The following is a 15342-nucleotide window of genomic DNA, read 5'->3' as shown; positions in this document are numbered from 1 at the left end:
TCACTCTTTCATTTTTTTCTTTTATTCAAGTTTTCTTATACAAAATGATTAATATTTTATTTATTAATTTAATTATTTTATTTATTAATGTTTTACATAATTGCACATGTATAACCTATATCTGATTGCTTACCATATCAAGGAGGGGGAAGGGGAGGGAGGGAAGGAGGGATAAAAGGTGAACTCAAAACTTCAAATAAAAATGTTCATTATGTAAAAAAAAAAAAAGTAAAATAAAATCCTGTGCCACTACCTGTTTAGTAGGGGATATTCGAGTAATAGCCAAGACAGAGTTAAACATATATTAGGGATGGTACTACTTCTATATCAATAAGGGAAAGAGGGTAGAAGGGGAAGGAGGTATTGGAATTAGAGATAAGTAATAACAACTTTAGAGATATTAAATTATTTTATTTAATTGAATTGCATAAGGACTGATAAAGACTTCCATGATTTAAGACACTAGGATACATGAATGTAATGGAATACTATTGTGCCATAAAAAATGACAAATATCATTTTAACCTCATTTCACTTTGTTTAAACTAAGCAAGTAAGATCATTGAATCCTTTTTAGACTTTGCTTTAAGCAAATCTATACATGATAATGTAAATCAGGCACTACAAATGCAGGCTTCTGGGTAAACTTCCAATGTAGCTTCTGGAAGATATCTGGAGAAGAAAAGAGAAATTAAACTAGTAATAATCATTATTTACTGCTGCTGAACATCATAATAGGAAATATTAATTTTATGTTTGAGAATCTTCATTAAAATGAAGTGCTCCCAACCTAGCTAATGTGGGAATGTTTTCCATGACTACTCATGTATAACTTATTTTGAAATGCTCAAGTTCTAGTGGATGGGGGGTGGGAATGGAGGAGGAAGAGAAGTTGGAACACAATTTTTTTTTTTTTAAGTGAGGCAGTTGGGGTTAAGTGACTTGCCCAGGGTCACACAGCTAGTAAGTGTTAAGTGTCTGAGGCCGGATTTGAACCCAGGTACTCCTGACTCCAGGGCCAGTGCTCTATCCACTGCACCACCTAGCTGCCCCAGAACACAATTTTTTAAAAAAATTGATGTTAAAATTTGTTTTTACCTATATTTTGGAAAATAAAATTCTATTCAATAAAAAAAAGAAAAGAAAAAATGAAGTGCTCCTCCTCAAGTATAACTTACCAATTCAGAACAATCCATTCACTTGTTCTGTTACAGGATCCAAGTCGATGTCATAGAAACAGGGCCGAGTAGGGAGACCAGGCATTGTACTCATCTGAGGAAGAAAGTGGAATTGCAAAAATGAACAATCTACCCCTGATAACCCTCCCTTTAACTTCCTCATATAGAACAAAACCAAGGAGCAAAGTCATGTGGTGATTTTTCTCATTGTTAGTCAAGGGAGTTGACATGAATAGTTAAGGAACTTCCCTAAAGAAGCCATTAGATAGCATGCCACTTAAAATTCTATGTCAGAGAATTAAGAACATTAGAGCTTGAAATAACTTTAAAGTTCACCAAGTCCAATGACCTCATTTTTTATAAGTGAGGAAACTAGAAGTTTTTACTATTTAGTAAAAGCCAGGACTGTGATTCTGGTTTCTTTACTTTTAGTGCAATGTTCTTTCTATAACACCAAAATGACTTTTTGCTTTATTTTTTATTTATTTGAATAGTTTAGTAATGTCTTTTGTTTTTATAGCACATTAATTTCTGAATATATTTCCCCATCTACCCCTACCCTGCAAGCCTTTTCTGGTAACAAAGATAAAACAACAACAACAAAAACAAAAAGTTCATCAAAACCAACCAACACATCAACCATGTATGACAATACATGTCATCCCCACAGTTCTGATCCCTCCTCATCATCAAAAGGGGGAAGATATATTTTCTTATCTCTTCTCTGGGTCCAAGCTTGGTCATAACATCCAATTTCATTTTACTGTTCTTTCCATTTACACTGCTGCAGTCATTGTATAGATTGTTTTTCTGCTTTTGTTTACTTTCTTCTACAGCAGTTAGTTTGAGTTTTTCCCTGTTTCTGACATTTGTTATTTCTTATGGCACAATAATATTCCATTACATTCAAGTACCCCAGTGTCTAGCTACTCTCCAATCAATGGGTACAGTTTTTGTTTCCAAGTCTTTGCTACCATAAGACCTACAGTGATGGATATTTTGGTATGTGGGGGTCTTTCTTTTGGCCTTTGACTTCCCTAGTGCATATGCCCATTAGGGAGGAATTTCTGGGGATGGATATTTTAGTCCCTTTTTTCTGCATTATTCCAACCTGTTTTTGAGAATGGTCATGCCATACGCTAACAGTATATCATATGTGCCTTCTAGAAATGCCTCCAACACCATCTACAGTAACATCTTTTGTCATCTTTGCCAATTCTGCCTCCTGTTACTTAAAAGAAAAAGACTAGAAGCCCTATACCCTATCTATATAAATTTGTAATTCTTATAATTAACCCAACTGGCATCAGATATGTAAGTAAGGCTGCCTTTCAGATATTCAGCAAAGTTAAAGAATTGGATTCGTGAAATTGTCCTGTGTAATGGTTTCTAACATGGAAGTGAACGAATACTTGCTTTGTTCAAACAAAGTGGAACGAGAAGGTTATTATTTATTTTTTTAAAAAGAATAGATTAATCTCACTAGGCAGATTTTCTAATTTACTTCCAAAAATGAATATATACCTAGGCAATAATTCTTCAAGACTTGTATATTTAAGCAAAAAGTGTTTTGTTTTGAAAAAACACAACACAGTTTTACTGTCAGTGTTCTTACTAGTTTAATTGAGACTTCCAAAAACTGAAGAGAAACATAACATAAATGTTATTATTAAAGCACTGAGGTCTTTGCTTTTTCCTAATACCTTTTTTTTTTTTTGCCTGGGTGGGCAAGGAAATCGGGTTAAGTACAAATCAAAAAAGCTTGCAAATTCAACTTCTACACAGTACATTTTGATTTTTATAATCTTTTGTATGACAAAATATGTAAGTGCTACTTTAAATGTAGACTGAAAATAAGACATTTGAAGTGGAATTTCTAAAAAGTGACAAGTATAAAAATGTACTTGAAGGACCAGTTAAATAATCTTCTGTAATAAAGTGCAATTTTAAAACTCTATCACCTAATGTTGACATTTCTAAGCACAGCTAGGTCTTGATTACTACAAATAATGAATCCTGTGAAGTGGTCTCATATAGTTGAATTTATACTGTTCCAAATTATAATTAGGCAAAATATGGTAATTTGTTCAACCCAATGGAAATATGCAGTGCAAATTTAAATGATTCGATCACTTCATGGGATCCATTGATCAAACTAACTGGGATCTAATGGGATCAGCTACACTAATCAGCAAATAAACACAATCCAGGAGTCCTCTAAAGTTAGCGTATGGTATCAAATACTACTACCAAAAGTTAAAATATTATGAAGATGGAGTTAAGAGTGAAAACAGGACCAATCAGAAAATAAAGTTGTTTTTTGGTTTTTTTTTGCTTTTGCGAGGCAATGGGGGTTAAGTGACTTGCCCAGGGTCACACAGCTAGTAAGTGTCAAGTGTCTGAGGCTGGACCTGAACTCAGGCACTCCTGAATCCAGGGCCAGTGCTCTATCCACTGCGCCACCTAGCTGCCCCCTAGAAAATAAAGTTGTAGCAATTATATAAAGATAGTAAAGACATAAAGATGTTACAAAAATAAAACTGATAGAGAACAATCAATGTTAAAACACAGAACAGTATAAACAATCCACAGGACTATGTCAGGCACTCAAGATATCCTCTGGTAAAAAGTTATCAATTTGTAGACTAAAGGACAGGAGCTCTGATGGAGTTCAGACAGCCACAATGGCTGGAAGAACCACTTCTGGGAAGTCTGTTACTTGATATCTTCAGGAGGTGTTCCTGAGTGACAGGCAATTCAATAATGCAATCCTCTGAGTTGTTGCTAAATATTGGACTTGTGTATTTCGGAAACAAAATTACTGCTGACTCTGTATGTGTCCAAGCAGATGAAAAGTTTACAGTCAATTATAGTCAATACTCATTTAAAGTTTTAAAGTGCATTGCTACAGCTTTACTCTCACACACACACACACACACACACACACACACACACACACACACACACACACACACACACACACACACATGCAAGGGGTTGAGCAGGCTATTGTTATGTCTTAATCTTTATTTCTCCCATTAATATCATATTTTTAACAATGCCAAATAATATAGTTGTATTGTTTTCACAGCTACTAAAAACTCTGGGTTACTTGAAAGGAAAAATAAAATATACCGTTGAAAGTGCTAGCTATTAGGAGGAATTCAGAGAAACCTGGAGGGTCTTGCGTGAGCTGATGATGAGTGAGATGAGCAGAACCAGAAGAACATTGTACACAGTATCATCAACATTGAGTGTTGATCTACTGTGATGGACTATATTCTTCTCACCAAGGCAATGGCACAGAAGAGTTCCAGGGAACTCGTGATAGAAGAGGATCTCCAAATCCAAGGGGGAAAAAAAAAAAAGAACTGCGGAGTATAGATGCTGAATGAACCATACTATTTCTTTCTTTCTTTTTTTTTTTTTTTTTGCGGGGTAATGGGGGTTAAGTGACTTGCCCAGGGTCACACAGCTAGTAAGTGTTAAGTGTCTGAGGCCGGATTTGAACTTAGGTACTCCTGAATCCAGGGCCAGCGCTTCAACCACTGTGCCATCTAGCTGCCCCCATACTATTTCTTTTGTTTTTGATGCTGTTGTTTTTTTTTTCTATTTTGAGGTTTTTCATCATTGCTCTGATTTTTTCTCTTATAACATGACTAATGCAGAAATAGGATTAATGTTATTATGTGTGTGTATATATATATATATATATATATATATATATATATATAACCTATATCAGATTACCTGCTGTCTAGGGGAGGGGGGAGGGAGGGAGAAAAATCTGAAGTTGTAAAGCTTGTATAAACAAAAGTTGAGAACTATCTTTACATGTAATGGAAAAAAATAAAATACTTTATTAATTAAAAAAAAAAAAGCTGAACCCTAAGGACCTTGGTACCTTAAGTAAGAGTTACCATACATATTATTTGCAACTTAAACTTTCCATATATATTGTCTCATTAGAATGCAAGCTCCTTTAGATTAAAAAAAAAAACAAAGTGCTAGCTATTTAAGAGTCTTATTTTAAAAGATGCTAGTATGAAACAATTTGGGATTAGGTAAAAAAAATAAATGACTAAAGGGGCAGCTAGGTGGCGCAGTGGATAGAGCACCGACCCTGGATTCAGGAGGACCTGAGTTCAAATCCAGCCTCAGACACTTGACACTTACTAGCTGTGTGACCCTGGGCAAGTCACTTAACCCCAAATGCCTCACCGAAAAAAAGAAAAGAAAAAAAGAAAAAGACTAAAATGTTCATACCCCTTGATTTAGAGATCCTACTGCTAGGCATATGCCCCGAAGTCAAGGGAGAAAGAAATTTTCCATATATACCCAAATATTCTTAGTAACACTTTCTATAGTAGCAAAGACCTGGAAATATGGCTAAATAAACTGTAGTGCATAAATATAATGGAAAATTATTGTACCATAAGAAATGTCAGATATAAAGACTTTTTTGAATGCTGTATAATTATAACGACCAAGAGAATATAATAATATAATTATAATGCCCAGGAGAAGAGTTGAGAAAATGTACCTCTTTCTTTTCACGGCAGAGGTAAAAAAACAGCATATATTGTCAGAAACAGTCAATAAATTGGTTAGTTTTAATGAACTGCTTTTTTTCCCCTCTTAAAACTTTTTGGGCTACAAGGAATAGCTTACTAGGTGGTGGGGAGGAGGGATATATTCAGAAACAAATGTGAGCAATTAAAATATAATTAAATTTTATTTTTAAATGTCTATTTGAAATTAATTTTATTTGTTAATACATTTAACTAGCTTAAGCCCTTAAGATGAGAGGTTAAGCTTGTCAATTCCAGGAGAGGCATTAACATTATGAACACTGTAAGATATATCAAAAAGAAAAATTCATTCGTCTCTTCCATTTAAAAGTTAATTTGTCTTCTAAAACATAATAACTTATCTTTCACTTGTATGGTTTAAATTGACTTAAATATGTCAACTTTTTTGAACAGTGTGTTTTATAGAACTGAATGTATGCTGTCTAGTACCCAAAGGCAGTATATTTAACTGAGAGATACAGGACATGGTACACAGAAAGGGCAATTTAAACAAAGTTATCTTGAAGCAAAACTGTAAATCAGGACTGTGTAATAAGCACCCACTTTCCCCTCAATCCCTAATCCCCTTAATAAAAAGTTCTCAGCTAGCTTCCAAGTTAGAAAGCACCAAAGAAAACAAACACACTAAAATATAAGTACCCTCCTGGGGTACCTACGTATCTCCAGAGACAATTCCACAAATCAAAGGAATAAAGTTCTAATAGTAGAATTTCAGACACCTGCCAGGAAACTCAGAGAGATACAGGTAGGGGGTAGGAGCAGGAAACAAAGCCTTTCTAGAGACCCAAATAATGCATCACACCCACTTCTTCTGTGAACAAGGCCCATCCTGAACTCAATCAAAGTCACAATAGAAGTGGGAAAACTGGTTACCATTCAGCAGAGGCAGTGATTGCATCACACTTAAATGACACCAAACAGCGCACCTCAGCAGGACTGATCATTCTGGTAGGTTTGATTCCAATTTCCTCCTCTGGCAACAATGGTTTTGCCCATTTAGCTACTTACTGGTGACTACAGGAATAAACTTAAAATAGGAAGCATAATTATGAACATACCAAGCATCATTCTCTGGGCAGCACTTACCGTCCCTACCAAAGGGTACAAGAAGCCAGCACCGACACTGGCCCGGATGTCACGGATTGGAAGAACGAAACCTGTGGGCACACCTTTCTTCTCTGGGTCATGAGATAAGGACAGATGTGTTTTAGCCATGCAGATGGGTAGGTTTCCAAATCCCTACAGAGTAAGGAGGAAGGTGGGAAGGAGTAACCGAGAAAAGAAATGTTTATATTAACTGAGCACTGTAATTGTAATGATCTTTACATTTCTTTCTAAAGCCAAATGACTTTAATTTCTTTTGTACTCATCTAGCAAGACAGAAATAACTTCTACCTCAATGACAAGTATTTTCTGTCTAGTTATCAAAGACTAAAAATATCTCAGGTATTATTTGGATGAGATTAAAACTCTTAGAAATCTAAAACACAGCTGAAGATTTTTGTTTCAAGCATTTCACTGATATAGTTTGGAGCAAAAGAAACATCATTTTACCAATGCTATCCATATTTTTCTGACACACATCCATAATATGCAGCATGACCAAGATGGGAAAACCCGAATGACTTTTCAATCAAAGCACAATACTCTTTTTTTAATTTTTTTTTTTTTTTAGTGAGGCAATTGGGGTTAAGTGACTTGCCCAGGGTCACACAGCTAGTAAGTGTTAAGTGTCTGAGGCCGGATTTGAACTCAGGTACTCCTGAATCCAGGGCCAGTTCTCTATCCACTGCGCCACCTAGCTGCCCCAAAAGTACAATACTCTTAAGAAGGAAGACATTTCACAGCAGAATTGACATGGGGACAAGGGGGCGGGGGGAAGAAGAATTGAAGCAGAGGAGAAGGGAGGGAAGGCTCAGAAATGATCTCATCCAAGTCCTTCATTTTATACCTGAAAAAAACTGAGGCCCAGAAAAATGACAAATTGCCCAAGGTTATATAGATACTGGGAAAGCTGAAGCCAGAATTTCTAGCTCAGTGCTCTTTCTGCTTTCTTATTAAAACAGTAAAAGAATAAAAATCATAAACTCCTACCTGCTTTGTGTAAACTTCGACTTTATGCTGAGCCTCTGGCAGTAATTCAATGTCATCGGCTCCATAGATTTTCTGTGCAATTATCCTGATCTTGTCTACAACAGGGAGCTGGGGGGGTAGGTGTATTGGTGGGGAAAGAGAGAGAGAGACAAGGGAATGATTGTCATGTAGTCACTTGTAAGAACATTCTCATACTGAGGAGAGAATAAGGCACAAAATAGTTCTCTTTTCCAGATATGTCAGATTTTCCAAATACTGTTCTACTATTATAGACATTTCTTTTGATATTGAACACAGGAATTACAAGCACAGTAGATGGTGTGGAAAATGTCCACCAGACCAGGGAAGGAAACATGGCTCTTTATTCTCATAAGTGATGGAGGATTAGGAGTAACAAACATCACATGCAAATGTAGAGGCTTTGCATAACTGTTTTTTAAAAAAGTTCTTTCTTTGTGACAAGAAAGCATTCTATGGGATGAGGGCAAGACATATTGGGAAAATGTGGTGTAAAAAAACCCCAAAAGACATCACTAAAACTTAAAAAAGGCCTTCCCTGCCTGGGTAGGAGAAAAACACCATTCCAACGTGTTCCCTCCCACTGCTTTCCTTGCCTGGCCTGTCTGCCAACTGCCATCCATACTTAACTTCATAGGTAACTCATAGGCCTAAATCTGCCTGAAGGTATGCACTTCCTCCCTGCCTTCCAGTTATACACCTTGAGGCTAAGTTCCTAGGGAAATTGATAACCTACCTGAATTTATTCCTCAATGATTAATAATCTCTATCCCACCATACCCTCCCCATATTATTCACTATTCAAACCCTATTAGCTTATTCTTAATTCTCTTTAACCCACCCCCCTGCAATGCCCCATTCTAAAGCTCCCCACACCTTCCAACTGTGCAATCTCGAATGCCTATTCTCTAAGTAACAAACTTGCTTTCACTTTAAAACCTTTCCTATCTCACTCCTTGCACCTTCTGGCTCTCACCAAGATCTGGCTCCCTCCTGATGACACAGATACCCTGACCGCCCTTTCCAGCACTGGCTGTATTTCCCCTCATATCTTCTTTTGTCAACGAGTTCACTGCCTGGCTCTGTCTTTCCCTCCTGCCTTCATATCAATGTACACCCTCCTCCTCCCAGCTCCACAACTATACACAAAGATCTTATTTTGCCATTACCAACAATTCCACTTCCATGATCCTAAACCCCAAAACTCCCATATCTGATGACATCTGTTGTCATTCCACCTCTCCCTCTCCCATGTAAGCCCAACCCTGTTCTTCATCTTCACTCCAATCCCCAACCCCTGTGTTGGTTACACTCTCCTCCTTTCTTCATTATGACCCCTTGATGAACCAGTTCCACTCTACACTGCTGTGTTTGCTGGAGGCCCTTGTTCCCTGATCTTGCCTTGACAAACCTCAGCCTTGGATTATTCCCACTATCCAAGACTTTCTCCTATTCAGATGCTGGAGAAAAATCACAAAACTCTGCTGACTGGGTCCACTACAAACTTAGATCACATTTCAACTGAGCTCTTACGACAGCAAGACAATTTTTACTATCCTTTATTCCTAAAGACTCACCACAGTAACTTTTCTATACTTTTTACCCTTCCTCAAACCTGTCTTCCATGGCTCCCTTCTCCTTACCTTCCTAAGTTGAGACCTCTGTCTCATATTTTCCTTAAAAAATAAAAAAAACCCCAGATCATTTTCCAAAAGCTCCCTCTTTTCCCCTCCTCCTTTCACATCACTCAGAGGCCTCTCCTTTAGTCCATCTCAAATGAAGAAGGGGCCTTGCTCCCTGCCAAGACAAACTTCAAGTGATTTTATTGCTTCTCATCTTCTCCAGCAGATTGCATCCCTATATCATCCACACCCACTTATTTATCTTCAATTCTTCTGTCTACTGGCTTCTTCTCTACTGTTTACAAACATGCCCATGTCTCCCTCCCATCCCTGCTAGCTATGACCCTATCTCTATTCCACTTTGTTTTTCCTTGAGAAGGCTATCTACAATTAGTGCTTCTTTTTCTGTTCCTTTCACTCTCTTAACTCTTTATAGTCTGGCTTCTGAAGTCAACCAAAATTGCTCTCTCCAAAGTCAACAATGATGTCTTAATAATGAACCTACTAACTTTTTCTCAATCCTCATCCTTCTTGACCTCTCTGAAGCCTCTGACACTTCAGCCCTAACCAGCTTTAACCTTCAGACTTGCATTTCCACTTGCCTCTTGGACATCTCAAATGAGATGCCTTGTTGACATCTTATATTCATCATGTTCAAAACTGTTCTCAGTCACCCAAGCCCACAACCTAGGTGTTATCCTTGACTCCTCACTCTTCCCTCCCCCACCAGCTTCACCTGGATTTACTACTAACCCAAGTATTTCAAGCCTAACATATCCTAAACTATACACCTTGAGACTCCTCTCATTTTTTTCTTACCTCTGCTTAATAACATCCTCCTAGTTGCCCAGGAGAGATCTCTTAATTCTTTTTTTTTTTTTTTTGGTGGGGCAATGAGGGTTAAGTGACTTGCCCTGGATTACAATGCTAGTAAGTGTCAAGTGTCTGAGACTGGATTTGAACTCAGGTCCTCTTGAATCCAGGGCTGGTGCTTTATCCCACTGCGCCACCTAGCTACCCCTCTCTTAGTTATTTTCAACTCCTTCCTTCTCATCTCCCACATTTAATTAGTCACTAAATCCTTGTTGATTCTATCTCTGCCATGCCTCTCAAATGAGTTTTTTCTTTTTCACTTTCTTGTGTTCCCCCCTCCCCTTTGATTCTGTTTAATGTGGAAATATGTTTAACAAGATTATAATATATAACCTATATCAAACTGCTTGCTGGCCTTGGGAGGGGGGAGGGAAGGGAAGGTGGGAGAAAAATTTGGAACTCAGAAATATCTTTACATGTAATTGAGAAAAATTAAAATTAAAAAACAACACACATTCAAACAAAAACCAAACCAAACCAACAAAAAACAACAAAAAACAAAACAAAAGAAAAACAAAATCAATACTTTCCACGGGTCCTGTTTACTAAATAAAATCTCAGGTCAATGACCCTATTTCCCATTAATGTCTTAATAGGATTATAAATTAGCCTCAGAAATCTAGTTCATCCCCCTTATGTTACAGATGAAGACATGGAAGCACAGAGGGATTAACTGCCTTGTCCACGGTCATTTGGCAGAGCTAGGCCTTAAACCCAGTTCTCCTGACTCTAAATCCAGTGCTCTTTTCCAGTGTACCAAAAATGGCTTCTAGAATAAAATATAAATGTCTGTTTAGATTTTAAAACCCTATACAATCAGGAAAGGTAGGTTATATGTTTCCAGCTTTATTGGACATTATTCTCCATTCCCATCCTCTGTGATCCAGCCCAAGTGACCTTTTTCTCTGTTCTTCACACATGACACTCCATTTCCTGTCTCCATGCCTTTGCCCAGGCTGTGTCCCATGCCTCCCTCCTTACCTTCACCTCCTAAATGTACCTCTCTTCCTTTTTTTTTTTTAGTGAGGCAATTGGGGTTAAGTGACTTGCCCAGGGTCACATAGCTAGTAAGTGTTAAGTGTCTGAGGCCGGATTTGAACTCAGGTACTCCTGACTCCAGGGCCGGTGCTCTATCCACTGCGCCATCTAGCTGCCCCCACCTCTCTTCCTTTTAAGGTGTAAATCAGACACCATCCATCTTCTGCAGTGTCGCCCCTCCCAAACAACCTTGTATTTAATGTAACTATGTCCATATGCAAGCATGTATATGTGTGTGTGTATATGTATGTATGTATATATAATGTAGGTATTCATATTTGTGCTGTATGTATTTTGAAATGTACTTCTTGTGGTCCCCATTAGAATGTAAGCTCACTACAAGGTAGGGACTGCTTCATTCTTTGTACTTGTATCCCAAGATACAGAAATGTCATTAAAACAGATGAGTCTCATGGTAGTATCTCGATAAAAGGTTGAATGCATGGTATTAAATTGTATATTCAATGAAGACATTTCTGAACGAAGTAGCAGTTTTAATGAAGTATGGTCAAAACAAGACAAACAGAGACCCAGATGTCTAGAGAGGATTTAGGAAAAAAACCAACTGGTTAACTAATGATTGAGAGGCCAAAGGATCCTTGCAATTCCCTTCACCTCATTACCACACCCATAGTTATCAGTTACTATTCTCTAAGTTTAATGACACAAAAGATGTTGATTACCACATTCAATGGAAAAAGGAAGTACAAGTAAAAAAGAAAAAAGAATTTCTGAACTCTCAACTTGGTTTCTTCTACCAAAATGTCCTACACAAGTATCATACTTCAAAGCCCATGGTACTGAAAATTAATACCACCAGCACCAGCACCAAAAATACAGCTCTAAGATCTATGCAGAACTGAAACAACATTCTTATGTTTCAAAACAAGTTGCAGATTATTGGTCTTGTTTTATGTCCAGTAATATCATGAAATATCCAGAACCCAGGATTAAAAACAAACCACTCTGTGAATTAAGCTTATTTCATTATAGGGCTTATGCTACAAGAACACGGTTGCTGGGTCTGAGCAAATTTAATTTACTCACTAATGTCAAAAGTGATCAGATTCTGTGGAGGGAATTCTGTTTTGCACCTGAGGGTTTCACTGAACCATTTGAGATACAGATAAATCAGGAGGTGAACTGAAAAGTACACAATTCCTTCTCAGGTTAAGGTGGTGGGGAAAGAAAAAAAAAAAAGCATTCTATTCTTCAAGCTGACCTTATTTGGACACAGCTACTCATTCTGTCTGCCAGTGTACGGATGGCACATTAGGCCCAAAGGTCTTACTGAGTACAAAAGATAGAGCTCTAAATGTGACTCTATGTGAGAGGACCCCTATTCCAATGGACTATGTGAAGAACAGAATGCCCTTCAAAGGCACAACTGATACACCAGACCGACCTGCTGAATTACTGTTCTAGTAGTTCTAGTTCTGGTAGTAGCTGTTCAGCAGAGTACATTTACAAGACGGCAGGCTGGAAGTCGGGGATACAGTTTGTGTCTATGGAACAGGGACTAGCCTGGTACACATAGGGGTCATGGTAGGAAATTAGCACAATACTCCTAACTAATACTCTTACCACCCTTCTGGGTCATCTGCATAATGATGCTATAGTACCTAAGTTCTTGGAGGTGGTAGAGTGAAAACAGAGAGAATGCAGCAGAGCACCCAGCAGAGAGTCCAGTGGGTCAGTCAATCGTGAAGAGACCCTGCTCACCTCCACGTCATAGAGGAGCTGGAAGTGACTTGGTGCCTGCGATGCTCTCTGGACAGCGTGAGCAAGGGCAACAGCTCCCTTCCCTCCTTCTGCCCAGTGGGTGCATTTCACAGCGTCAAAGGCTCCAGCTTCCTTAGCCAGACGGACAATCAGCTCCACTTCTGCTTCAGTATCAGTCCTGTAGAGACAGCACACAGCCACCATGTTCAGACATATCTACGGTCATCTTTATGCAGGTTAGACTTGTCTGTTCTTTAGAATGTGAGCTTCTCGAGGGCAGAGATAGTTTTTCTGTTTTCCCGGTGTTTGGCATAGTGCCTGGCTCTTTATAAATGCTTGCTGACTGACTACTAGATGAAAATTATTAAAAGGGATTAATTGCTACTAAATATAGTAGAGACCTATGACACAGACTTGGAAATGACAAAAGCCAAGTACCTTCTGTGAAATATGACAAACACTAAGTCATATGACCCTACAGCAGATCTAGTGTTGGAAGGGCCCTCTGGTACTAGGCATTGTGTCAGCACTTGAATATTCATTTAAAGACTGAATTGGGGACTGACAGGTAATAACACAGGAGCATCACTCCTTCCCCCACATCACTAATACAAAGGGACAACTTTATAGCTAAATTCTTTCTTAGAGCTTTAGCTAAGACAATAGATTTCACCTTTTCCATTCACTGGGAGAAATTTAGCTCTGCAGAGAAAAGGTTCTGTATAATTCCAATGCAGGGGTGGGGGGAAGCAAACCACTCCCTCCCTGGAGCCTGGTGATAGGAAGACTTAGAAACAAAATGTAATTAATCCGTACACTTTAAGGTGGGTTGTTCATTCTTGTCTAAACACTAGGGTCGGCGGTTCTACACCCTTGTCTTCTATTCTCTTTCATTTGGGCAGATATTATACTTGACTTTGTTGGAAAATGAAGAATTGTTATTATGAAGACATTCTAATAACCCCACTATGACCCAAGGCAGGATATATCAACTCTCCTGAAGTCACGCCAATCTGCTGGTGCTGAAAAGAGTATTTGTACCCAAAAATGGCAGTCAGGTCCTTCTGGGAGAGTCAAATCATATCCAATAAAACTGACAGTGAAGACCCCCCAAACAGCCTGATCACATAGCAACAACTCACATTTCAGCCCTGTGAGATCTTTAATGCAAGTATCATCAGTCCCATTTTATAGTCATTCAAATAACTCTATTAACATTAAGGCAACTCTGGGTTTTTGTTTGTTTGTTTGTTTTTTTAAGGGCTTTCAGGTATTCGTGATGAATTTTTGTTTATTTTTAATCTGGGTTCACCCATGTTGACTGGTCTGGACTTGCAGGGACTACTCACAGGCCGGACCTCACTAGTGATCAGCAGGGGGGCTTTGACGTGGTCCAGAGGCTCACCATATTCACACTTATGAGGACATTGGCTTAGCCTACTTATAGCTCACTCCTGAGCTCAAGATCCACCAGTTGGGAATTACAGTTGTGTGCTACCACACCTGGCAACTATCTCTTTCTTCATTGACATCTCTCTCCACTTACTTGAATGCATTGACAGCCACTACTACTGGAATGCCAAATATCCTGGCATTTTGAATTTGTTTCCCCAAGTTGCAAAAGCCTTTTTCCAACAGCTCCAGGTTCTGTAAAAGTTAAGAGTGAAAAATGTTTTATGAAGGCAATAAAAGTACTGTTGAAGTAGCAAAGCTTCCCTCTTTAAAAGTGCCTCATTGGGGGGCAGCTAGGTGGTGCAGTGGATAAAGCACCAGCCCTGAATTCAGGAGGACCTGAGTTCAAATCCAGCCTCAGACAATTGACACTTACTAGCTGTGTGACCCTGGGTAAGTCACATAACCCTCATTGCTCCGCCAAAACCCCCTCAAAGAAAAGCAAAAAAAAAAAAAAAGTGCCTCATTGTACAACTATCACCCCAGAAACAAAGCAAGTTGCCCTGATGTCCAACAAGGAAAATAACAGATGGTTTTTTTGTAGGTCAATTTACAACCAAAGTCCTTTATTCTTAATTTCAACTGGTCTTAAGGATTCTAAGATAAATTTTATGTAAGTCCATAATACTCAAGTGAAAATTGAAACTTTCTTCCTTGAAACACATGGTCATATATATGTTTATTTGTTGTTAAGTCGTTTCACTCTTGTCCAGCTCTTCACCACCCCGTTTTGGGTTTTCTTAGCAAAGATAC

General features: G+C 38.3%; 1 protein-coding gene across 2 annotated transcripts in view; it reads right to left on the bottom strand.

Moving 5' to 3' along the window:
- Positions 1–216: 216 nt before the first annotated feature.
- Positions 217–15342, bottom strand: part of MTHFD1 (methylenetetrahydrofolate dehydrogenase, cyclohydrolase and formyltetrahydrofolate synthetase 1) — an 86616-nt gene continuing 71490 nt past the window's right edge. For both annotated transcript variants that reach the window (XM_043986144.1, XM_043986145.1), the window contains 6 exons: positions 14684–14784; positions 13138–13315; positions 7865–7972; positions 6857–7009; positions 1179–1272; positions 217–672 (listed from right to left, as the gene is read on the bottom strand). In XM_043986144.1, the coding sequence (XP_043842079.1) occupies positions 1183–1272; positions 6857–7009; positions 7865–7972; positions 13138–13315; positions 14684–14784 (630 nt within the window). In that variant the 3' untranslated portion in view covers positions 217–672; positions 1179–1182. The remainder of the gene's footprint in view (positions 673–1178; positions 1273–6856; positions 7010–7864; positions 7973–13137; positions 13316–14683; positions 14785–15342) is intronic.

The sequence above is a fragment of the Dromiciops gliroides genome, chromosome 2 (genome assembly GCF_019393635.1).
Source record: "Dromiciops gliroides isolate mDroGli1 chromosome 2, mDroGli1.pri, whole genome shotgun sequence".
Taxonomy (NCBI): Eukaryota; Metazoa; Chordata; class Mammalia; order Microbiotheria; family Microbiotheriidae; genus Dromiciops; species Dromiciops gliroides.
Note: the sequence above shows the minus strand (reverse complement) of the source record. Positions and strands in the feature narration are given on the sequence as shown.